Source organism: Cryptomeria japonica, chromosome 6 (assembly GCF_030272615.1).
Source record: "Cryptomeria japonica chromosome 6, Sugi_1.0, whole genome shotgun sequence".
NCBI lineage: Eukaryota > Viridiplantae > Streptophyta > Pinopsida > Cupressales > Cupressaceae > Cryptomeria > Cryptomeria japonica.
Genome location: NC_081410.1, coordinates 131,932,140 through 131,958,391, shown reverse-complemented (window position 1 = coordinate 131,958,391; position 26,252 = coordinate 131,932,140). Strand labels below are relative to the sequence as shown.

At 36.8% G+C, this 26,252-nt stretch overlaps 2 protein-coding genes across 3 annotated transcripts in view; one reads left to right on the top strand and one right to left on the bottom strand.

Annotated features, from left to right (window-relative positions):
* The window catches only part of LOC131044215 (acetolactate synthase small subunit 1, chloroplastic), a 140,284-nt gene that overhangs the window by 67,154 nt on the left and 46,878 nt on the right, over positions 1 to 26,252 (top strand). For both annotated transcript variants that reach the window (XM_057977492.2, XM_057977491.2), the window contains exons 4-7: positions 6,972 to 7,040; positions 7,145 to 7,228; positions 7,321 to 7,473; positions 7,588 to 7,677. In XM_057977492.2, the coding sequence (XP_057833475.1) occupies positions 6,972 to 7,040; positions 7,145 to 7,228; positions 7,321 to 7,473; positions 7,588 to 7,677 (396 nt within the window). The remainder of the gene's footprint in view (positions 1 to 6,971; positions 7,041 to 7,144; positions 7,229 to 7,320; positions 7,474 to 7,587; positions 7,678 to 26,252) is intronic.
* LOC131044216 (uncharacterized) lies at positions 2,239 to 4,160 on the bottom strand. The gene is made up of 3 exons (XM_057977493.2): positions 3,743 to 4,160; positions 3,208 to 3,619; positions 2,239 to 3,097 (listed from the first exon to the last, which is right to left on the bottom strand). Exons 1-3 carry the CDS (start codon positions 3,968 to 3,970, stop codon positions 2,499 to 2,501), a joined length of 1,239 nt encoding a protein of 412 aa, XP_057833476.1. The 5' UTR covers positions 3,971 to 4,160; the 3' UTR covers positions 2,239 to 2,498.

Below are 26,252 nucleotides of genomic sequence, written 5' to 3'. Positions count from 1 at the left end.
TGCCTATGCCTTGACGCCAAAGTACTATAGCAATCAGTTTCTTGATAAACCAGGAAGGATTCCACCATGGAGAGTTCTAGAAGTATCTGATGGGTACAAGGCAACATTTCTTAGACTATATCTTGATGATGATTTGCGAGATATTGTTACAAACGAGTTCATAGAATTCGCAAATGGGAATGGTCTAAGTGTTGAGGCACTTCGTCATAGATCCAAGAAGGATGCTCATAGCTGGTGGTACTTCCATGGTGCATGCTTCCAACACCTACAGCCCCTCGCTGTAAAAGTTTTATCACAAGTAAGTTTAATTAATTAAAATTTATCACAAGTTTATTTATAGTTTACTTTGTCTTCATAGGTTGCTAGTAATTTTTAATTTTAATTTTATTAATGTATAACTTTAATTGTTTACTTTGTCTTCATAGGTTGCTAGTTCATCTGCTTCAGAAAGAAATTGGAGCACATACTCTTTCATCCACTTTATAAAGCGCAATAGGTTGCTATCAAAAAGAGCGGAGAATTTAGTATATGTGCATTCCAACCTACGTCTTCTTTGACACAAACAACGTGACTACACACAAGGGGAAACAGAGATGTGTGATATAGAGCCAGAGCATACTGATTTGGATGCTCCTGCTTCTCAGCTTCTTGCATTGACACTTGATGACTTGGAGGGCGAGCAAACTTATAGTGCAAGTGCAAGTGGCGTTGGCTCATCTAATGTCAATGTCAAGGATGAGGAGGATGAGGAGGATGATGAATTGGCTGATCCATTTGATGATTAAACTTTATATTGTTGAAAGTTGAAACAATGATACTTGAATATTTTGTCATTTTGATATTAAACTTGATGTATATGATGCTATTATGGTATGATCATGATGCTATGATTACAAGTTTATGTTTGTTTTGTTGTTTATATGATGATATGTGACATGCTAATCTTAATTCGTGCTTATAGGCTGCACAAATATTAATATATATATATATAAAATTTACATGTTTTTGTGCTAATGAACCCAAACCCCTTTTCAAAATTTTGCCGTACCGGCATACCGGTTCTTCGAACCCAAACCCGAACCGGCAAGCTAGTTTTAGCGCCCTTTCACTCACCTAGGCACATTTTCCATCTGGAGAAGGAATTTCATGATTTTCACTCTTTCCATGATGTCTTGCTTTTGGCCCCCTACTTGGGATTTGGGCGTGGATTTCACTCTGCCAAGGAATTCCATGACTTTTCCGGATTTAGAAATGATCGTGTATATCTTGTCTTCAGTGTCAGCTTGCAAGGACCTGTCACAAATAAACTTTCGAAAAATAGATACTCTTTCAAAATGCAGTGTTAGAACAAAACAGGACGCAAGGACACTTTATAAAAATAGAAACCAAAAATAGTAAAGTTTGATTTCTGGTGAAATGAAGACATTTCGAGAGGTAGTGAAATCCCTAAAAAATAGGAACTTCCAAAAAACAAAAAGTTGCTCATAATTCACTCAAATTACATGTGTCAGTTCCTTAGAGGGTCTTGACTCCATTACAACATATAGTTTTCGAAAGTCCTAAAAGGAAACCCCTAAAATCTAGGACTAAAGGTAGAAACCCTAAAACTAACAATTCGAGCCCTAGACTTAACCAAAATCGCTCAAACGAGCTGCAGGCTTGATCAAACTGACCCCACTCACTTGCAAAACAAAGAGACTATCGAGACCGCCACCAAAGATCCCAAAAAACGAAAACCAAAAGACCAAAAGGGCCTAAAAAATAAGGGGTCCCATTTGCAATGGGGTGATGTGTGAAAACGTCACAACAAGACCCTTGCTTGACATGTTGCATACTCTGGAGCTCCAGATCTGATGGTTTCAGGCATTGTTGCCCTTTCCTAATATCTATAACTGATATGCCCATTTCCAAGATATGATTGGGATATTATGGACCTCTTATGAAGAAAAGAACTCTTTAAGATGCCCTGCTATGTCTTATATTAGCACTTCATGATTTGGAATTTTTTTATTTCCTATACAATTAACCCATTGAAACCAACATAACAGGTGTTAATGTAGGTTTGTACCTTTAGTTTATTCTTGTGTATGGGCATTAGATGTAGAGCTTGAGAAGAGATGTTGCACATGAGGGATGCACATTTGTGCATGAGATCATAGTTGAACTACTCGCGACTCGGCTCGACTCGCCAAGCCCCTGGGAAAAAAACTCGGCGAAAACTCGGGAAAAACTCGGCGAAAAACTCGGCAACTTAAAAACACGCTTAAACTTAGTAAAAAACGCATTTTTTTTGCAATTTTTAATGAGAAGATGCATCCAAAGAGTCAATAAATGATAACACAAAAGAAACAAGCTGATTCTAGATATATTTAAATGCAAAGTGTCTACAAAATCGCATCCTCATGAGGAATGCTGATGGCTGGAAGCCTGAAGCAAAATAGTAAATTACTAAATAGTTTTTGTAAAACCAAAAGTAAATACATCATCACAAATTACAATTACAACTTCCTCTTCCCAGCTCTAGCAAAAACATGGGGAGAGGTAGAACTAGAGGGTCTAGACTGTCTAGTCGTATAAGTCTGCTGCGGGACTGGGCGTGACTGTGCCTCCTCGCTCGGTATGGTTGATTGAGACTCATCCTCCATCCTGGATGAAGCTATGTCTCCACCTGCCTCTGGCACTGGCAATGAATCCTCATCCTCATCCTCATCCTCATCCTCCTCAATGTCATCCAGCCTGAAACCAAATCCACCCCCCTCCTCCATAGCCTGCCTCTCCAAATTAGTGATGTCAGTGTCGGAAAACAATGGAGGCTGCTCCTGTGATGTCCAATCACTGTAAGGATCTATATCATCCAAGTCAATTGGACCACCTTCTAGTTCCTCTACCTTCTTTACGCGCAATCGAAGATTATATTGCACGTAGACAAGGTCATTGAGCCGTTTCTGCGCTAACTTGCTCCTCTTCTTCGTGTGGATTGCTTCAAACAAGCTCCAATTGCGCTCACAATTGGATGAACTGCAAGGCTGACATAAGACTCTGAGGGCAAATTTTTTGAGATGTGGGGTGTTTCCACCCCAATTTTGCCACCAAGCATCTGCAAAATAAATAAAATGGAAAAGTTAGAAAGCAAAGAGAAAAGAGAAAACATAATTTATCAATCATTTTAGTCTTTAGATCCCAAAATCCAAATGGCAAATGTTATACCTGGGGTTTGAGTGGTTCTTCCTCTCCTAGCCAGCTCTGAAGAGAATAGCTTACCCCTTCCTCCCTCATAATTTTGGAGCTCACTCACAATGAGGTCTCTCTCCTCAACATCAGGTACCATCCTCTCAATGCATGTACTGAGGCCCTCCATGACTTCTCCATTCGAATCTGAGTAAGAACCCCCGAACCTAAAACGAGGGTTGAGGAAGTACCCTGCTGCATGAATGGGTTGGTGGAGCTGATTGTTCCACCTCCTATCAACAATTTCCCAAATGGGATCAAATTTGAGCCTATCCCCCTTGTAGTAATTTTTGATAGACTCTTTGGCCCTATCCATGGCCTCATAAAGATATCCCATTGGGGTTTTATCCCCATCCACCAAGCGAAGAACTCGAACCAAGGGCTCTGACACCTACAATTGAAAAATACAAATTACAAAAAGATCAAAATTTAAATAATGAAGTTACAAATTAGTAATGAGAGACTTGAATCAAGAATAACTAAAATTTAAAAATTAAAGTTTTGAAGTAACAACCTTCACAATCTCTGCAGCCCTTTGTGCAAATTGGTTGTCGAAGACTATGCATGCGACAGCCTCTCCTTCAGGCTTCTTTGAATAAGGTGAGTTAAGCCATTCTCCACTCACAAACATTTGTTTCAAAGAAGTCAATGCAGCAAGAATGCTTTGCAACGTCAAGAAAATCGTTGCAAACCTTGTGACACCAGCTCTCACCAAATCTTTCCCTTGCGTGTGTTGTCTCATCAAATTTAGGACCCAAGGGTGATTGTAGATATATTTGGTGATCCTCCTTGCATCTTCCACAACTGGAGTCACCCACTCAAGTTTTCCTATGTCCTCCAAAAGAAGGTCAAGGACATGTGCTGCACAAGGTGTCCAAAAAAGAGTGGGGTGCCTCTCTTGGAGGATTCTTCCTGCAAAAGAAGAATTTATTCTTAAGAAATATGCAACCAAGTAAAACAAAGCCCACAACAAATGAGAATATTGCTAATGCCTAAAGGTGATAATTCAAAAGGATTCTACCTGCTGACACATATGCTGTTGCATTATCTGTGATGATTTGCACCACATTCTCTACCCCCACCTCCATGATGACACGCTCCAACATTCCAGCCAATGTTTCTGCATTTTTCACCTTGTTGGAGGCATCGACAGATTTCAAGAACACTACATTTTCCTTGCAAGCGACCAAAAAATTGATGATGGTGCGGTTCTTGCCATCTGTCCACCCATCAGAAAGAATGGTGGAGCCATAATTTGCCCAATCAATTTTTTGATCCTCCATCACTTCTCTTGCCCTAGCAACTGCATTTGTGAGCAACCTGTAAGTGCAAAGTGAAATTAGGTATTAGTACACAATTTTGATTTAATAAACAAGAAATCTAAAAAATAATTAAAAATGAAATCAAGTGGACTATGTAGTAATTTACTAACCTCCCACTCAAATCCCTGCGAGAAGGGGCCTTGTACCCCTTTCTTGAAACTGTCATAGCAGTCACCAAATTCAACCAATAAGCATTCTCCGCCACATTGAATGCAATGTTGTTGAAGTACCAAAAATCAGCAATTGCAATGTCAGTTTTCTCATGTACCTCCTTATTCCATCCACTAGCCTCTAATGATGGTTGTCCTCCAGGTGTGTTTCTGGGCACAAAATAATCACCTATCGAACCTGATCGTTGTGATGGAAGTGGAACAGGGCCCCGGCCAGGTACTCTACTAGAGGAAGCAGAAGCAATGGGCGAGCTGATGGTCGGTTTGCGGATACGTGGGCCACGCCGAGAGCCCACTATGCCCTCAAGTGCTTCTTCTTCCTCTTCAAGGTCAATAGAAACACCTTGAGATTCAGCTATGGCTGATCTCATGGCTAGTTTTGCCCTCTCCCTTTGCAGTTTCTTCTCTTCCCCAGCTGCAAGTAAGGCATTCATTTGTCTTTTTATTTCTTCATTGGTCCCAAGGCATGCTCTAGCATCATGCCTATCTATTCCTGCAAGGTGGTATTTGAGGCGGTTGATGCCTCCATGAAGTATTCTCTCACACTTTATGCATATAATTGACCCAGGATCGGGTCCCTCATAGGCATACCTCCATGCCCCATCTCTAGCACCTCTAGGACGGGTGCCTATAAATCCAGATGGGCATGGATCTAGTGGCCATTGCTCCCTTGCCATGATTAATGCTTACTTAACCTACACATACAAAGTGCAAAAAAAAATTAACATTTTAGTTAAACAATTTAGCACTAAGCAAACTATCTACATTAGTTTAAATAAATTTAGACATCATTCGAAGTTTTTTTAAAAAAAAAGTAGGGTTTGAATTTTTTTTTGAAAACTAGATTCTTCAAAAAAATTGTGAAAATTCAACAAGAATTGTGTTAAATCTTGTGTAAATAACTTAGAAATGATTTAGACTACCTAGGAATCATTTGTAATCAATCTAAATGCAACAAAAAATAAACAAATTGTTTTAAAAAAGCATAGAAAAAAAAATTAAAAAACTTACTTGGAATCTGATTTTCCCTTCAAATCCCCTTCAAATCCCCTTCAAATCCACTTGGAATCACTCAATAACCACCCCAAATCACCTTCCAAGCCTTCCAAATGAGTTTCCCCCTTCTCAGCCCAAAACATAATTGGAAAACAAAAAACAAATGAGTTTTTAAGCCGTTTTCGGCTGTATAGAAAACACGGGCGAGTTTTTGGAGAAAACACGGGCGAGTTTTTGGCAAAAACTCGCCAAAAACTCGGCGAGTTTCCTGGCGAGTAGAAGTCATTACTACTCGCCAGGGCCAAAAACTCGGCGAGTTTTTGTGACTCGCCGAGTATTCGGCGAGTTTGTCATCTATGCATGAGATATTAATGAAATATACAAGCATCGGAGAAATGTTAAGATTGCATAGCAATTTTAGAAGACAAAATAGCGTTAGAGAGATGATTTTTTGAAGGTGGTTGTGGGTAGCTGGAACCAAATGTAAGTGCATGTAGCTGTAGTTAAGCATGATTATAGAGGAGATATTTTTTGTAATTTCCTGGCAAAACATGTATCTCCATCCTTGAATGATGTTTATTGCACACAACTGTTTATTATTCTGTTAGCTTTGTCAACAACTGGTCTTCAGCTTGTATAGATCATTCTTTTGTGTTTTAGATTTCTGTGGCATTTTAAAGCCAGTTTCTATGAGTTTCTGCTATTTGGTTCGTCTCTATAAATATTGGATAAGTGATAGATTCTTTGATTCTATTGTTGATTCAAGGTTCTCATATACCAGCTTCAGTTATTGATTTCGCATTTACCCATTTACTATTCTTGGGCACTATTTTTTAAAGAGAATGCCTCATCAAAATATAAAATAGCTAGATTTATCCCTCGAAATAATTTAGTTTCATTTAATTATTGAACAGACAAGGCTTACACTTGGGAAAGATATTCAGAAACAAAATTTTTGATGTGTGAATCGAAAGGTCGAGAATTTGGAAATGTTTGAGACACCCCATCCCCTTTCATTACGGGGAATCAAACGACCAATTCACCTAGTTCACTTAAATAATGTGTAAAATATCTTTCTAGATTGATCTGAATTTCATGGTTTAGTTTCTTAGCACATTTTTGGTGTTCAAGGTTGTTATAATGTTTTTTTATCCAATGTATTTATTTTCCAAATCAATTTTCCGAGATGATGGAATTATCTGGAGTTGTGAGTAAAAATGTGCATCAAACTAACATTTACTGATGTCTTATCCAGGTTCTAGGACTCGTGGATATCTTCAGAGGCCGAGTGGTTGATGTATCTGAGAATTCATTAACAATTGAGGTTTTGTATGTTTTAACCATCACATGCTTTCTATTTTTTTTGTGTTAAAGAATATTGCATTGAACCCATGATCTTCAACTTTTGCATGGGATTGGACGTTCCAGGTAACTGGTGATCCTGGAAAAATAGTTGCAGTCCAAAGGATTTTCAGCAAATTTGGGATTACAGAAGTTGCAAGAACCGGCAAGGTTGGCCAGCTGCCATATAATATACCTTTTATTATAAATAGACACAGTTGATGTGTGGGGAAGCTGGCTAATGCTGCTTTTCATTTCTACAGATTGCTCTAAAGCGAGAGAAAATGGGTGCAAAAAATCCTTATTGCAGACTATCAGATATATCTTCTATGGAAGCAGAAAGTGAAAATCTAGAACAGCGTATTGTTAGAGAGGGCCTTAAAATTCCAAAAGTGAATGTTGATTTATCATCTGGAGTATGTACTGAATTAATCCTTTCCTCTTAATAGATTTTTAGCTCCTTCGGTAACATCTTTCAACTTGCTGTCATCTGAAGACGAGTAAAATCTTTTCAATTGACTGTATTTCAGGGTGATGTTTATCCAGTGGAGCCTTATGATGATGATATTTGGCAGAATCAAGTTCTTGATGCACATTGGGGTGTGTTAGAGGATGAAGATGTAAGTTGAGCCATACAATTCTCAAAACAAACTCAAATCCTTTGGGCTCTGAAGCGGTAGAATACAATCAATTCAAAAAAATTACTGCTATTTTAGTGTATTGTTAATGTATTTGTTGTGTTGTGATAAAAGTTTTAATTACAAACTGAAATCATTGATTTTTCCCCAGTGTTGGTATGTACTAGGGTGTTGAACCTTGCTCTTCGATTATCTCATGCTTCCAAATTCTCTTATTATGAAAAGACACACTGTTCTTAGGTCTCTGTATTTTATGTTGTTGCCCAAAATTATAGCTACAGAAATACGACACTTTCACTGTACTCATTTTATTATTAAGGTAAAGACCGTCTTTAAATTTCATGGCATCACAGTCACTGACATGGCTCGCTGTAAACAAAATTCTATGTAAGTGAAAGAAGATTGCAAGAGCCAAGAACATTATGTATTCACAAAGAGGAATTCTATATTTATGATAAAATAGGGGTCTCATTGTTTGGAAGTTCGTCATATGAGTATATATAGCATTGTACAAAAATTGCATGATACTTGTTCTGGTATTTCAGAAACTGCCAGGAACAGACCTGCAATAGCTAATAGACAATATCTATTGCAGAATGTAAATGTTACCATCTCATTTAGTTTATGATATAACTTGCAGCTTGTGAGTAATCAGTAATGCAAATGCTTATATTCGAGGGGAAGAACAAAATGAAAGTTTCAGTCTGAGTTACAATCTGATACATGTAGTCCACTTTGGTCTGTATCTAGAAAACTAAACAGCATATTTTTTGCTTGAACTAGGCTTGAATTAATATGATTATTGCTATCTGTAAATAGGATTTTAGAGGGTTCTTCATAAATCCTGTTTGAATACTACTGTGGGAAACTGTGAGAATATTGTGACCATAGTAGCTGGAATCTTTTGGAAATTGCTGAAACACGTGAGTCCTTGTTGCATTTATTGTGTGAAGTCAAAATGGTTTGATAGCTAGTGATGCAAGAGCATTCAGAGTGTAAGAGAAATATTGTATCAACCAAAATTATTTTCTTTCATGTGTCTCATTTTGTAGGTTTCCAAGTAATGTTCTAGTTATCATACTCTTACCACAGAAGCTATTCTTATTGTAGAGGCATATTTCTTTTTCTAGTCGCTGTAATAGCACATCAAAGTTCTAGACAAGAGATCTTATATTCATCACCACAAATTGATTCCAGAGCTTCTATTTGATATTAGAGCCCAAAATGGTTTGATTATGCATTAATGTGATGTGATATCTCAAATTAGCTGTTGATGAATGAATAATATGACTTGCCAAATTTCTTATCAAGGAAGATCCAATTGGGCTATGTGATAAACCCACAAGTTTGGTCTAATGTCCCCTTTTTAAGCATCAGCTATTTCTATAAGTTAGCCCGTGACTTTGGTCCCCGTAGGCTAACATGTTGATTAGGGGACTCTTCTAAGGGTGTTCTATGGCTCTTCATCTGACCTTTTGGTACTTATATCAATGTTCTTCAGCTCAGTGTCCCAGTTTATTTGTGGTATGCCTTCCTTAAATCATTCAGGGCTTTTTGATATACACTTACTATTTTTAGAAGTCACTTGGACGTTTGGATCATACTTACTATTTATAGTAAGTCATATTAATGGGTATCTGGGCTATTTTTGGATAGCCCATTATTGCAGAAGTTGATAGTATTATGGCAACTTGAGTTTTTATGGATATTATATTGAATAACGTTTAAATAATGAAGTTAAATTAAATATTTAATTTTACATTATTTAATATAATAAAGTGACTTTATAAAGTTATTTTATAAAGTAATCTAATAAAGTGACTTTATAAAAGTTATTTTATATAGTAATGTATTAAAGTGACTTTGTAAAAGTTATTTTATAAAGTGACTTTTAATGGTGCTTTGGGAGACATTGATATTATAAAATATTAAAAGTCCTGTTTAATTTAAAAGGTGCAAACCCTAATTAGGGCATTAGGATGAAAGCATTATAAAATGGTACTTGGGAGCTCATTTGGCATATACTTGGTTAATTTATTTTCTCTCAAGAAGTTGGGAGCTCTAGCTTCATTTGTAGGAAATTTGAGGACAAAAATCCTTGGAGTTTCTTGGTGGTTTTGAAGGAAAACCCAAATCCATCTTTGGTGTGGATTCATCCAGGATTCACCATTGTGCTTCATTATCAGACTGTTGGAGGTTTCATATTGAAATCTCTCTAGAGGATTTGATAGGCAAATTTGTGAAGTCTACAGGCAAGACAAAACCCTCCTTTTTGCTCATATCTCCTAGGGCATCGCCTATACCGTTCTAGGTATCTTTGCATATGAATTTCCATAGCTGGGTGATGGAGATTGATATATAATATGCAGGTTTAAAGGGCTTCTTGAATTTATTTAAGAGTGTTGCCTGGCAAGGTAATATCAGGACACACTGTTATGAAATAGGGTTTGTGCTAGTTGAGTTAATGTTCATTGAAAGCATTGAGCATTTTCTGATATTGGACATTTGAGATTAGAGCATTATCTTCAGCTTTTGGTTGATTTATAGTGGGAGAAATCGTGGATGTAATATTTCTCACTGTTGCTGATCAGTGTGTCAAGAAGCTACAGGAGTATTCAGTTTACATTTTCAGATCATCTTGAGCCTTTCTAGTACCCAGTTTACATGGTGCATAACTTTATGGGGTCATTTTCAGTTTGAAGGAAGAATGTTATGCATTTGTTGGTGTTTGGTTGTGACTGAAACTAAATTGCAGACCTGTTGAAGATATTCAATGAACTTTGGAGGTGATTTCGGTATGTTCTCAGACCTGTAGCAGCAAGGATCTTAATTTCTGTATGTATTCTTGTTTGGTTTAAAAGTCAAGATCATCTATTGGAAATTCGGCAGTAAGAAATAATATTTCAAAGAGATTATATTCAGATTTCAATAGCAAAAAATAATCATACTGCAGTTGTCATTTTAAACTTGATTGCATGTGAATGCTCATTATATTCTGGCATTACATAACCCTGGTATACAAACCTGCAATAAGAAAGATCAATTTTTGCATACAAACATTGAAAACATGAATCAGACGAGTCAAGCAAACTGTTTGACGAAATTACTAAAAGGCAAAAAATTTTATGGCTACATTTGGGGTGGGATACTTCACTTGGCACCAACATTTGAATACATATCCAAGCTAATTAGTCCTATGGAGGTTTGTAAGTAGAATACCATCAAGTTTCATTGCTTACATCTTATGTAACAACCCACTCTACCTTTTATTTTTTTATTTTTGCAAGATAAAAGATGCAGTGCATTGTCTTCAACACTATCTAATCATTCAGATTCCGGAGTGGGCAAGGTGAGAGCATACAGTGCCTCCAACCACAGCTAATCTAATTGAATGTAGTTACAAATGATATGGTGGAAAGCTGACCAGAATACGCAGGCAGCAAAGCCATTCTAATCAACACCTCTTAGGCAGACTACATAAAATGACATGCAGGTGACAATTCAGCCTATCAACACCTTGTCGGCAGACTGTGTGTGTGCAATGCAAGCCATTAGCATAATTTATAAGCTTGACATTGACCAAAATGATTGATAATGCTAGCTTGTTCATTGCCAAATAGGTTGAATGATTATGCTATAAAGGTTTGCGGTAAACTGTCCAACTTGCAATATAAAAAGTGCACACAAAGATAGTTTCTGGTGATAGTACCATTTGAGGGGTTTCCATATTAAATTTAAATGCATTAGAAATTGATAATGGGTGAAGTAAACTGCTGCAGCAATTAATTTATATTCTAATCAGACTTATAACACTACTGCACGCACATAAATTTGCCTCAAGGACTTAGTTTAAACATAGAATATCATTCCCACAACATAAAATCTTTATCCCAACTGAAGTATACCTCTAATAGTTGATGCAAGAGGCTGATGCAGGTCTAATAACATTTAATAACTGTTGTCACACTGTCAAAACAAGTCTGATACACTTTTATAACATGCTGCAAACTCCTCTAAATGCTGATGCAACACCCTAAAATGCTGTCACAACCCTAAACTGAAATACCACTAAAAGGAGTATACCAAGAGTCGATATTGGATGTAGAAAAACATCCAGCAACAATACCAACTGAAAAACCAGAAATGGAACAACTCAGAGGAGCAATCCTGACTCATGTGCAACACACAAATCAGCTTATCACACCATGGAAACCCCAAAGTCCAGTGCAAAGGTGATAGGAATGAAATTGGTGATGCTAGGCAACTCCAAACACCCAAAATAACAGAATAAAAATCCAAAGCTTCTTTTGAATATTCACACGCCCCTCCTTTGAACATGTATGGCTTGCCTGTAGATAGTACAACCTCTTCAAAATCTTCTTTGAATCTGTATGGCCAGCAAAAATAGCATGAAGGACTAAGGAAATATTAGATAAAACCCTTAAAATTAATCAAGTTTGCATTTTAGAGATGTTTAAGATTTTATAAGGAGGTATGTTCAGCAAGGGAAGGCATTGTTATCGCCTCAAACACCTCACAAAAACTTCAAAACTCTACTGAAAATTTAAACAACATCAAAATCTTCATCATGTTAAAAAATAAAAATAAGAAATGTCTATCTTTAACAACAATCTGAAAAATCTTTACTTGTAGGCACAATTGTCATAATCACCAATTACAGCTAGGAGGGTTTTCATCCCTGAAACTAGATTTTTTAGGGGGTTTTTGTCCTCAAGAAATAGGAAAATTGAAATCTCCTTAGAGCAAATAGCAGATATGATAAACGGTAACCCTTTTCTCTTTATAGCTCCTTTTTTAATAATTTTTCTTGGTGAATAAAATATTAAAGTTGTTTGGCTTCATATGTTAATGTTTGTGTACGCTGCAAGAGATTTTATTTTTCCTGCGATGGTTGTATAACCATTTTGTTGGTATCGTGCCTTACTTTTATCAGTTCGTCTTTGTTCGAAGATATTGATCTCTGCATTTATGAGTTCCTTCTTAGCTGGAACTGTTTCCGGTTTCTTGTTACTTGTCACCGACCATTGCATATTGCCTTTGGCTTCATGGGAATTTCGCACTTGGTGGAAGCGTCTTATCGTATTACATCCGATAAGAAGTGCAATGGTGTCAACGTATTTGCTGCTTGTTGGTGGCTGTTTATGAAACGTAATTCAATGTAACTGCTGCTTTGGATATTGGGCGTGTGAAGTGTTGGCTCTTCGTCTACCTTCACTATATTCATATTCGAGCTTGCTTTGTCATCACACGGTTGTTGCGGATTTGTATTTTGGGGGATGCGTGAAGTTTAAGGGATCGACATATATAAAAAGCCTATGTTCAAGTCGTATTGTAGTAGCTATCAGCTTTCTGAGACATTATCAACTTATTTTGTTAATTGTCAAGTGATTAAGCTTGTGAAGCTTTGTATCAGATTTGTGCCTTTAATAAAGGTTGATATTTGGTGTGGCTGGGTTTTTCATGCTCAGGTGGAGGGTTTTCCCAGGATAAAATTCTGTGTATCTTGTTCTTGTGAGATTTTTCTAAGTTTCAGATTTCTGTGTCTTACCTTTTTGGTTCTAAATTTAACATGGTATCAGAGCAAGTTTGAGGCTGTCTCCCTCACAGGAGGCCTCAGGATTCTGGGAGGGTTGCTTGTTTATTGTTTGGTGTTATTCGATCTATGTTTTCTGAAGACAACGCCATTCTTGAAGCTGCGACTTCATTTCTTCCTATTTTGGATTTCTTGAGCGGCCTTGCAAAACACAACGAGATCTCTGTAATGCAACTGATTTGAGGGTATCACATTGTGTGAGGTCCACTTTATTGTTTTGGAAGGACAAGATCACGGCTTCTCTGTGTCATTGCTCTTATTTGGCATCTGCATCCTATTAGCTTGTGTTTGCTGTGATCATTTATCACATTGTTGTCATTGCTATAATCTGCAATCTTTGTCTTGTTCAAAGGAGAGAACACTCAGTATGTGGTGTATTTGAGTAGACCTTAATGCATACCAAAAGATTCCTGATATAAAGAACAATGTTGGAGGAGTCTTATGGGAAGATAAGACTCAACTACATGACTAACTCAATGGGAACCGGCAATAAAGAGGTGGAGGCTACACATGTTCTAGGATCGTGGTCTTTTCAGCTTCAGAGGGAGCCTGACATCCAGCTTCAGAAGGAGCCTGTCATTTCATTAGAGGCAACCTTGGACGAGGAGGTCAGAAGGTTGATATCAGGTTTAGAGGGAGCCACATCATCATGAAGATTTTGTTAATGCATTTTTCTCTATGATGGAGAAATTTGAGGTCAAAGCCCCTGTAATGTATTTTTCTCTGTGATGGAGAAATTTGAGGTGAAAGCCCTTGTAATGCATTTTTCTCTGTGATGGAAAAATTTGAGGTGAAAGCCTTTGTAATGCATTTTTCTCTGTGATGGAGAAATTTGAGGTGCAAGCCCTTGTTAATGCATTCTTCTCTGCTAGAGAAGTTTGAGTTGAAAGCCCTTGTTCCACCCTCTAGGAGTAGCCATGGTGGATGTCATGTTGAGAGACTCCATGACAACATCACGTTGAGTGACTCCATGATGAGAGCTTGTGTTTATTTCAGTCATGGGAGTAGCAATGGTGAACATCATTTTGAGTGAATCCATGATGCTATCATGTTGAGAGAATCCGTAATAAAATGTTGCTTTTTACACATATGGGTGTAGCCATCGTGTTTGTCATGTTGAGAGACTCCATGACTTGAAAATCAGAAAATAATATCTCCTTTGCTATGAGGGAGTGTTAATGTTTGCATATGCTGTAGGAGATTTTATTTTTCTTGCGATAGTTGTATAACCATTTTGTTGATATCGTGCCTTACTTTTATCAGTTTGTCTCTGTTTGAAGATATTGATCTCTGCATTTATGAGTTCCTTCTTAGCTGGAAGTGTTTCCAGTTTCTTGTTACCTGTCACCGACCATCGCATATTGCCTTTGGCTTCATGGGAATTTTGCACTTGGTGGAAGCGTCTTATCGTATTACATCTGATAAGAAGTGCAATGGTGTCAACGTATTTGTTGCTTGGTCGGTGGCGGTTTATGAAACGTAATTCAATGTAATTGCCGCTTTGGATATTGGGCGCGTGAAGTGTTGGCTCTTCGTCTACTTTCACTATATTCATATTTGAGCTTGCTTTGTCATCACACGGTTGTTGCGGATTGTATTTTGGGGGATGCGTGAAGTTTAAGGGATCGACATATATAAAAAGCCTATGTTCAAGCTGTATTGTAGTAGCTATCAGTTGTCTGAGACATTATCGACTTATTTCGTTAATTGTCAAGTGATTAAGCTTGTGAAGCTTTGTATCAGATTTGTGCCTTTAATAAAGGTTGATTTTTGGTATGGCTGGGTTTTTCACCCTCCACTTGATTTTTGGTATGGTTGGGTTTTTCACCCTCAGGTGGAGGGTTTTCCCAGGATAAAATTTTGTGTATCTTGTTCTTGTGAGATCTTTCTAAGTTTCAGATTTTTGTGTCTTACCTTTCTGGTTCTAACTTCAACATCATATTCACATTAATATTTAAGAACCCTTTTTTCCTCTCAAGTCACTTTTTAAATAATTAAAATAAGTTGTCAATATAAAAACATAAAAAAAGAACTTTTGACAACTTAATTATTTAATTTACTGTTCCCTTTTTTGGTGCCAATTAGCCTATGGGAAAATATGGAAAACAAGCTAATGGTGAAAAATTAGGGTTTCCACCATAAGATGTATGAAAACCACTAATTTTATGTCTTGGGGACCATTACATTAGGGAAAGATAGGAATTAGATAGATCTAACCCTAAGAGGTTTGAATGCTGATCTAATTCGAGGGGTGTTGAATGCCTCTTCTTTCCCTTGAGTTGAATTGATTTATTGAAGATGCTGAAATTAGGGTAAATGGGCTGAAATTGAAGTAAATATGCACAAACAATGAGCTACAGTCGTCGGATCAAGCCACAAACTTGGATCTGAGGATTGTAAGAGGATTCAGATCTATTACCAGAAGGAGCTCTTGATTTATCGGGACCTGTGTGATGGTCGCTCTGGTCCTCCGCACTTTTCGCACTCTGATGGGGGATCGATTCGTCTTTGTAAATAAAGATTATCCTGAAGTTCGCAGCTCCGTACCTGCTTCCTACACACAAAAAGAAGGGGGAAAAGGTTGGGAATAGGGGTTTGCCTAAGTCAAACCCTGGTTTAGGATTTAATCTTGAATCAAATGTTGCATATACTGAAATAAATAATGGAAGGATATACCGCAGATCTGCAATGACTAATAATGATGCTTTGCTTCTTGAATGTAATCACATATGTTGTATGAAATGTTATGAACATGGCAAAACCCTAATCACACACATGCTTGCATATGAATGTTGTAATTTGCTCCACAATGATTGAATGAAGAATATGCAGCCTTGAAGACCTCTGGAAATGCTTGATGATGAATGCTTCAATGCTTGAATTCTTGATTGCTTGAATGAAATTACTAGTTATGAAATTAGGTTGATCAAATGCACTTATATATAAGGATCTAGGTCAATTTACCAATTAGGCTGATCTCCAATGGTCAGATTGAGCCACCGAATTCATTTCCCGCCGAAGAGATGGGTTTCACCCTCTCCTTGAAAATTGGGCCCCAAAGAGGGGGACTAGAGTGCTGGTGGTGCCTTGGTCCTCCTCAATCAAGGGCCAAAATTAAGGCCCAGGGAGGACACACCTCTAGAGAGTCATTTGGTAGGTATTTAAGGCATAAAAGTTGGAGTTAAGGCACTGAATGGACCTAGATAGGAGATGAGGGGGAGATGCGCTAAAGTAGGGGCACAAACATGAGGTGTAAATTGGCTCGGTGACAATTTACGATGCTACAAGTTGAATATTTGCTTACGTGTGAGAAGGGGACATTACAGCTCTCCCTCTCTAAAATTGCTTGTTCCCAAGCAATTGCAAAGTAAGATGCTCCAAAATTTGCTCCCTTCCCATATAGCATCTTCAATTGGAAGATTTTTCCATTACACTTGATATTCTTTGATGCCCCTATTCCTCAACTTCCTTTCTTTGTATTCAATCACCACCTTAGGAATTAAGATGAGCTTCCCTTCATCCAAGAGAGTTTAACTCAACAAAAGCAATTGGATTGTGACCCAGTGGCTTCTTAAGGCGTGAAACATAAAATACATTATGCACCTTGCTACCTTCTGGCAGCCTCAACTTGTAAGCTACTTCTCTAACCTTCTGTATGATCTTGAATGGACCAAAAAATTGTTGCTTAAGTTTCTCAACAACACTATTGTGAAGTTTTCACACATTGCCCCATTGCAAATGGGGACCCCTCTTTTTACTTGTTAGCATAGGTGTTTTTGCTTAGTTTTCTCAACTTGGCAACGTTTTTGGGTTTCTTAGTCTCCTAGCTCTTAAAGAAGGTGATGTCTTGTCAAATTGGATGAGAGAATGTTGTTCAATTCATGTAGTAAGTATAGATTTCATTCTTGGTAGGGATATGTTCAGGTTTGGAATAGGTGAGTCAAGTCAGGAATTCCTAGGTTGAGATGTGGAATGAGGAAATTTTTTGAGGATTTAATCTCAAGGGCAAAATGCATGTTTAAGGTGGATTTCCTCTAAGAAATGCACCTCTAGGTCAAGGTTCCCCTTCAATCCTTGCATAAGTTGAGTTTGCCCGTAATGTCCCCTTTACTGCTCTAGTTTGTTTTGGGGACTGATGGCCAATCCCAAGACCCGTTGGTCAGTCAGAGGCAGAAATTAGGGTTTCCTATTTTCTAGGAGGATGTTTTGGCAATTTTGGTGCTTGCATGTTGGAGTTTTACAGTTTTGATTTTGGATTCCTTCTGGGTTTTCGAGAAGCTTCTCAATGATGATACACAAGTAATAATCAATGAAGTTTGGTAAACTTACTATTTTTAGTAAGTGGGGGTGAGGACAACTCATTTTTTTGGGTTTTCAGAGAGCTTTGCGATGGTGTGACATGCAAATGAATCTGAAGACGTTTCCTGACTTACTATTTTTAGTAAGTTGTGACAGCTGCTCAGAATGTGGTTAAAATGCATTTGGTCACACTTACTATTTTTAGCAGTTTACTATTTTTAGTAAGTGCTATTTTCGTTAGGTTTGAGTGGTTCAGTTCAGAGGCTATTTCTGGTAGTGCAGTTTTCAGTACTTTGGCCTTCAGTTCACTTTGGCAGTTGTTCAACACATGGGAAAAGTATTTTTAATATATTTTAATGCCCCCCTTGGCCTAGGTGTATGACTTATGTATTTCTGGTTATGACTTAAGGGGATGACTTGAGGTGAAGTATTATTTATGTCATAAGGTTGGGCGATTAAAATGGTCATTTAATAAAAAATACACGTTACCAAATAGGTTTAAAATAATTGACAAGAATTTGATTCTATAAACAAAATTTTATGATTAGGAAAATGGCTAATAGTTTATATTGTTTTATAGATATTAGTAGATTACATAAAAGATTAATGATGGACTGTGTTAATTGACTCACATGGCATTAAGCATCAGCTTACCACAAAAAATAACTAACACCTATATATCTTCTCTATAACTATCTTCTAATTATTTTTAGAGAAGATATATAGGTGTTATCAATAGTTTTATTATTTTAATTATTTCTAATACATCATATCTAAGTACATTCTAATAGTCTATAAATGGCCTTAAACATTAATACCAGATATTAATAGTAGGCCATTTAAATTAAGATAGTTTTAGTGAAATATTACGTTAGTTATTTTTAATAATAACAAAAGAACATTAATTGTAAGAAGAGATTGATATACCTAATCATATCAATGCTTTAATATAATAGAGTTAAGTTAGTCATTATAGAACTATATAATTAATTTAGTTACAATGGGGGGGTTATCAAGAGCAATAATATTATTTTCATAAATTATATTTTATTAAACTAATTAGTTTGATATTTAATCTGTAGTTATTAGATTATTGCAATTGCTATTAGCTAATTAAACATATCAATTAATAATCTAGTTAAAATATTAACTAGATAGAGCTTATAACTCATTAATATTAGCTTATAGATACCTTAATCATTTGTGGAGGGCAATTATGTATTCTTAGACACATATAAAAATACATATTATCATATTTAATTGTGATTCACTAATATAATTATAGTAATATGTCCAATGTATAGATTATCTTTAATTATATCTTGGTAATATTTATTCAATTAGCTTCTTATAAAAGGAATAAAAATAATAGTGCAATATAATGTTATAACTTTGATATTAGATAACTATAATATAAGGTTATGGCAATAACTTGTCTAGAAAACATTAACATAAGCATATCATAAGTTCTCTAGCATCTATAGTAATATACTGACCATAATATGGAAGTTCTATAACCTAATATTTTGAAAGACCAATTATAATTTATAAACTAATTAATTATAGTTAATTGGTCAACACAAAATAAAATTATATCTATATATCTCATAAAAGTTCATTTACTTTTAAAGTATTAGTAATATATTAATTAGAATAATACTTTTTATTCTATTAATATATACTCAATTCACCATAAAATAATGCACATCTTATATATAGGATTAAACAAAGGCAATTTAACATTTTAGGATCTGATAGTAACCAAGGTGACATATAATTATGTATATTAACTTATAGTCAATACATAACCACAATAAGCTTTGATAGTCGCCAAACCACTGCTTTTCATGATAGTGAATAATAGTTGAGGAAAAATATTTTATAAAGTGAAATATTAATAAGGCAAGATGGACGCCTTATGGGAAATAATTTATTTTTATAATATATTTCACTTATCTACCTTGGACGCCACATTATTATTTTATTTTCATTTTTATAAAGTATATTTGCTTCTATGTGAAGGTCGACTTGGAAAGGAGGGGAAATGAAATGCAAATTTCAAATTAAGGTGAAATTCGTGTGCATTTGGGTTCGGCATCCATTTGGAGGGAATGTGAATTTTAATTTGGAGGCACCAAGGTTATAAATAAGAGTGTTGGGCTCTTGTTTTCGTATCCATGAATATTTGTAACGAAGTGTTGCCGAATTTGTGCCAGACTTGTGCTTCGAAGTTGAGAGCTTCCTAGCTTTTGCCAGTTTCGTGCTTGAGAGATAGCACCTAGCTGATTGGAGAGCCTATTTCTCATTCAGAGGAATAGATTGAGCTACTTTGAGATGGATTTTGTCATGGCATTTTTCAGTTTTCTGAGTGTTGGTGTGTTTTTGTATGTTGCTGGTTTGTTCATGGCTGAAGCAGTTTTTCGCTCATATCTCCCTGCTTGATTGTTTGTTCGTTCTGGGTATTGGCTCATTGGATTCTTGTCTGCTAGGCATTCCTTCTTGTTAATTTTCATGAATTAAAGTGAAGAGATGGATTTTTAAGGCAGATTGCCCCTCTACAGGCAGGCCATACCATGCTGGAGTAACATTGGAATGCGTGCATTAAATTTTTGGGGCTGCTTGGCTTAGTTGGTAGGTTGGAACTCGGGCGTTCCCTTCCTAGCTCTCATTCGCTATTGATTTGGAGCCATTCGAAGGTGTTTTGAAGGAGATATGGACTTCACAGTGCTGTTGGTCTAATTTTGGTAATGCTGATAAACTATATCAGATTTGGTAAAGTGTTCATTTTGGCTTGTATTTTCCAGTTTTCTTGTTTGTAGCTTCTTGGAGTACCTCCTTACATATATGGAGATTTGGAGCTCTAATGTATTGATAGTATCTTGCAGAGTTGCTCATTGCAAGGCTTTATTCAGTAGTATTGAAACGGTCCATTTCATACTGCATTATACTTTCTTGTATTGCTCACTGCATAAGTGGAAGAGGCTGGCTTCGCTGCCTATCTCTATTTCATTTTGTACTCCTGTCCTCTCGCTGAATAAGTGGTTGAGTGATAGTTTTGTTATTTCTAGTCCTCCCGTTGAATAAGTGGTAGAGTGATTGTCATTTGCTTAATTTCAGTCTTCTTGGTTTGTAATTGGCTGGTTATACCGCCAAGTAGTTGTTTAGTTTCAGCATTTCATTATCCTGCTGAAAAGTGGAAGTGGCTGGTCTAACCGCCAACATGTATTGCTCTCAGCATTTCATCTTGCTAACTCTAATGGGCAAAATTATTGTGTTTAAAAATTGAAAAAATTGAGGGGGACATTTCACTGCCCTTCCAAATTCTGGAATTGAGATAACGATTATTTCGAAATCCATGTTTGAAGTATGGAATTCAAGAATCGGAATGTGAAATGATTCCAAAGATAAATGGAGTGAGATCATGGAAATTCACTTGATAAACATGGAATTCCAAGATTGAGATAAGGACAAAAGATGAGAAAATTTGCTTGACAAAACATGAATTTTAAAATGAAAGATGTCAAGGAAAATTGTCAAGGAATGAAAGAAAATTCCAAAGTTGAAATGAAGAATATTTTAAATTCACAAGGTGGAAATAATCTCAATAAATTTCCTTTTAGGACTTGGGAATATCCCAAAATTTCCTTTCCATGGCGAATTTCCCCTCTACATTTCCATTCTAAGGCAAGAAATTTCCTTCCTAATGTCTAAAATGCGCTCCATCTAAGGAAAATTCCATGACAACAGTGAAAATGCGCTCTAAGGAAGGAAATTTCTTCCTTATGTCTCAAATGCACTCCCAAGGAATGAATTCCTTCCCTATGCTCCAAATGCGCTCAAAGTAAGAATTCTCCCTCCCTTCCTAATCACACTCAAGGGTGTGTTTAAAATATTGCAAACTAAGACATTAAGTTGACATTTCGAGGGAAGATTGCATTCATTTACTTTAAATTCCGTCTGCTTAGTGTAATCTCGCTCTATCAAAGAGGAAATTTCCTCTAAACATCTAAAAACTTCCCAAGGTAATAAGGAAAAAAATACTAAGGGAGGGGGCTATTCCTTCTACCAAGAGAAATCCTGCTCATTTTATTGCTTGATACTCATGAAAGTGTGCTCTAATCAAATTTCCTTGGAATACATGAAATCATGCCCTCAAAATTTGGTTGGCGTACATGAAATCACACCCTTAAAATTCCTTGGAATACACAAAATCATGTCCTCAAAATTCCTTGGCATACATGAAATCACACCCTTTAAATTCCTTGGAATACATGAAATCATGCCCTCAAAATTTCTTGGCATACATGTATTCCTTGGAATACATGATACTCACGAAAATGTGCTCTAATCAAATTTCCTCCCTACTTTTAAATCGCGCTTAAGGAGATGCATGGTGAACTAAAATGCTAAGTCGGCCAAGGAGTCAAGTGAGGAGTATGTTGTTCCTTGGCATACATGAAATCACGCCCTCAAATTCCTTGGCATACATGAAATCATGCCCTCAAAATTCCTTGGCATACATGAAATCACACCCTTAAAATTCCTTGGAATACATGAAATCATGCCCTCAAAATTCCTTGGCATACATGAAATCGCACCCACAACATTTCTTGAAGGGTATGGAAATGCGCTCAAGGTGAAATTCCTTCTCCCCTTCATTTTTGCACCTAAGTATGCATAGGTAACATAGGAAACAAGTAAAGGAAGTGAATCAATTTCAAGTCAGAATTCTTTGGTGGTCATAGATTCCCGCTTGGAAATTCATGACCAAGTCCTAATCATGCCCTAGTGTGCAAGAGAAAGTGCAAGTTTCATATTTTTCATTGTTTATATTAATTCACTTGCATTTTATTTGAGGATTAACATATGTTTATATTTACAAAATTAGTGATTTGTGGTGTTTGATCTTTTCAGGAATCATGGCTAGGAACTTCAATGATGTACAATATGAAGGATGGGCATTCAAGGAGACATGAAAGATAAACATCAAGGAATTCACAATGTGAAAAGAACCAACGAAGAGGATTACTCTACAATGGGAAAGACTTTACAACATTGACATGGAAGTAATCAAGTTCAAGGAAGATTAATGAAAAGGAAGATCAACATTGCAAGATGAAGACTCAACAACGACAAGAGGATCAAGGATCTCAAGGACAAGCATGTTAATGCAAAGACAACATCTACGACAAGAGGAAGCATGTGGAATGATGAAGAATGAGGCAAGCAAACAAATGAAGGATAAAGATAATGATGAAGAATGAGGCAAGCAAACAAATGAAGGATAAAGATATCCCACTAATGCAAGGGAATAATCACATGCTTCCTAAGGATCTTCTCATTCAGTAGGGGTTAATAGTTAATAAGAGTTAGAAAATAGAGTAGTAATTGGGATGTCTATAAAAGGCTTCACCTTCTCATTTTGTAGGGTTAATAGTTAATAAGAGTTAGAAAATAGAGTAGTAGTAGAGTGGGAGAAGACCAGGGATTGTTGCCAAGACTATGTTGAAATAAACATATGATTTTATTGAAGATATGGTGGATTTTGTACGAGTTTCAACATGTTGCATGGTTTCTACTTCTCATTAGTGTAGATTTGTTTCCTTGAGGTCGAATTAGTTGAATGAAGATCTTGTTATTGATTAATGGTGAAGTCTATATGTTCATACCATTTGCAATTTGTTGATTGCCAATAGTAGTGCATGGTTAGTCTGAACTTGATTGAAGCTTAACTTCAATTGCTCTATGCTCATTGTTTATGGTGTTGATGTGCATAAGTGATATGGAAATCATTTGCGTACCCTTAGGAGATTGCACCATCTTTGTGTAGTAGTGCATTGTTAGTTTGAACTTGATTGAAAGCTTAACTTCAATTGCTCTATGCTCATTGTTCATGGTGTTGATGTGCATGAGTGATATGAAAATCATTTGCGTACCCTTAGGAGATTGCACTATCTTTGTGTAGTTGTTTCCCCATGGCGAAGAAAAGCTTGGTTTGGTTTCGCTAAGTCAACAATCATTTCTTGCATTGTTAGGTGTTAGATTAAATTTCATTAAATCCTTTCCCTTTTGTCTTTTGTTTGAGTTTGAATCAGTTAGTTTCTATGTTCTAGCAAAACGTAAGTCCCTTTGTGTTGCCAACAAAATCACATCATAATCACTGAGTCTATCCAACATTAAAGTCGATTGTTCACATTGTAAACCTTGGGGTCACCTTGTTCGATCACAAGCTTAACATTCAAGGTTTCCTTCTTCAAGAAAGGATAGAATACTTTGTATTTTATTTTGTTAGAGTCAGGGATCACTGAGAGGGGGGGGGGGTGAATCAGTGATCTGCCGGAAATCAAATTCACAAACTTATTCTTTATCCACCGGTTATCAATGCATAACAGTAAAGAACATAAACAAGCAATAAATAAACCATAGATCCACAACATCGGAATTTTTACGTGGAAACCCGGAAAGGGAAAAACCACGATGGGGCTGGAACCCACAATATTCATATACTATGGCCAAGAGTACATAAATATTACATAGATGGGGAATGCACTTGCATTTAGGCTCATTGCCTAAAGTTCACTGCTCAATTACAATGACTCGGAAGGCTACAACCCTCAGGGAAGTCACACTGACTTACAATTCAATTACAATGAGGACATACAGTGAAATGAACTTTGAAGTAGCATCTGACAATGTATGAATGAATTCCGGTTAAGCACTAGATCTTTGATTGTACTCGCTCTGCAAATGCTCTATTTCTGTCTCAGTCAACTACTGGATTATCGGTGAACCAAATGCGCATGAGAAACTACGCTCAATCGCACCAAAACGGATCGCCACAACTATATCACAATGAAAACCAATCGCCAAATCAATCTTATATATCCGATCTTATAAAAAATAGTCTCCTTCAAGTTGGCTATCAAAAGTGTAATGTGTAGCTTCAAGTCGGCTTCAATTGTTAACAAAACATAGCACCGGACCAAAAGAGTATAATCACATGCTTCCTAAGGATCTTCACATTCACCGAGATCACAAAATCAATCACCGCAATCACCGGAAACTTTCCAAACCAAAACATCACTGAGATAGCCTTGATTTACTGGTTGACTGGCTACCAGTTAACCCCTGCTTCCGGACAAGAGGAATCATGACCACCGGATCGAATCTCCAAGAAGAATTGCCATCAATGACAACCCTAAACCATGATCAAGCATCGTAAGTCACTGGATGAGTATCAATTGCCAACAATCTCCCCCTTTGGCATTGATGGCAACACGTGTGAAAAATGGCTAAGTGTTGAAAATTGTGAACCCTGTACACCGGATCAAGAATGAAAAAATTCTAAGGCTCCCCCTTAGATCAACAACCCAAAAATCTGCATCACCGAACTGTACACTCCATACATAATCAACTTGTACATTTTTCACCTTATCTCTCCCCCTTTGACAACAATGCCAAGGATAGGGTGTGAAACAAAATTCCTTGTACATATATACACACCGGATGATCAGATCTATACATACTTAAGTACATTTGCATATGCAACCTTAAGGAACCCAAAATAGGTGTTCAACCCTGCCGGCAATTTCTCCAAATTTGAAACAAAACCGTTCAAAACATAAGCATGGAATTCTATTGCTGTCAACTCAATTGGAGTCTCCTGAGACATATTTTGAATACAGTCCATCTTATGGCACATCGAGGTGTCTAACCGGGGACCAATTAGGTTTCGGAGTTCACCTGCTTGCCTCTGCATCTTGTCCTTCTCTCTCTCCAGATCACCAATGTGTCCCATAAGAGTCAAAATTTGACCTTCAACATTTCCAGTCAAGTTAACCATCGGGTCATAAGCTTGGGAAATTTGAGCTAGCTGACCTTTGCAATTATCTATCTGCTTGTCTATTTCAGTAGAAAAATTTGTCAAAACTAGACAAGACTTATAAATCTTACCACCTTCTTGTAAGGCCTCATCAATTAGTTTCAATTCTTTGTCAAGTTGAGCCTTATCATTTGCAATCGTTTGCAAAAATGTTTGTATTTTGGCATCTTTGAATTTCTCCATTGCTTGGCGGGCTGATGCCTTGGTCAAAGAATCAAATTGAGTAGATATATGATCTACCAAGTGCTGAAGCTTACCGAATGAACTGGCATTAGCATCGAGTTGCAATTCCAGTACAATCTGTTCTAAAACTCTAACTATTTTATCAATAAGCTTCTTCTCTTCAGACTTAGATTGTGCTAACTCTTGACTAGCTTGAGCTTGAAGAGCAGCGACAACAATCGTTCTTTTTGCTGGAGACATTTGGTTAAACGCCTTGTCAAAATTGATGTTAAATTGAGGAAAACTCCCTTGGCTTTGTATTTTTGAAGTGTCAATTGCCATGAGGATTGGAGTTTTTGTTACTTTAGCTTTCCCTTTGATCTATTACTCTTGTTTTTCCTCTTCCTTTTTCTCTGCCTTATCATGTCCGGTTTTATCTTTATCCTTTATGGGTGCCTTATGTGCACCGATGTCACCACTTGGTGCACCAACCTCTGCCTCAATTGATTTGTCCTGTGCCTTGTCTGCCTCAACTCTGTTGAATCCAAAACTTGTTGCTCTGCAACATCTTGTGTATCTTCCACCTTTTCTTCACCTAAC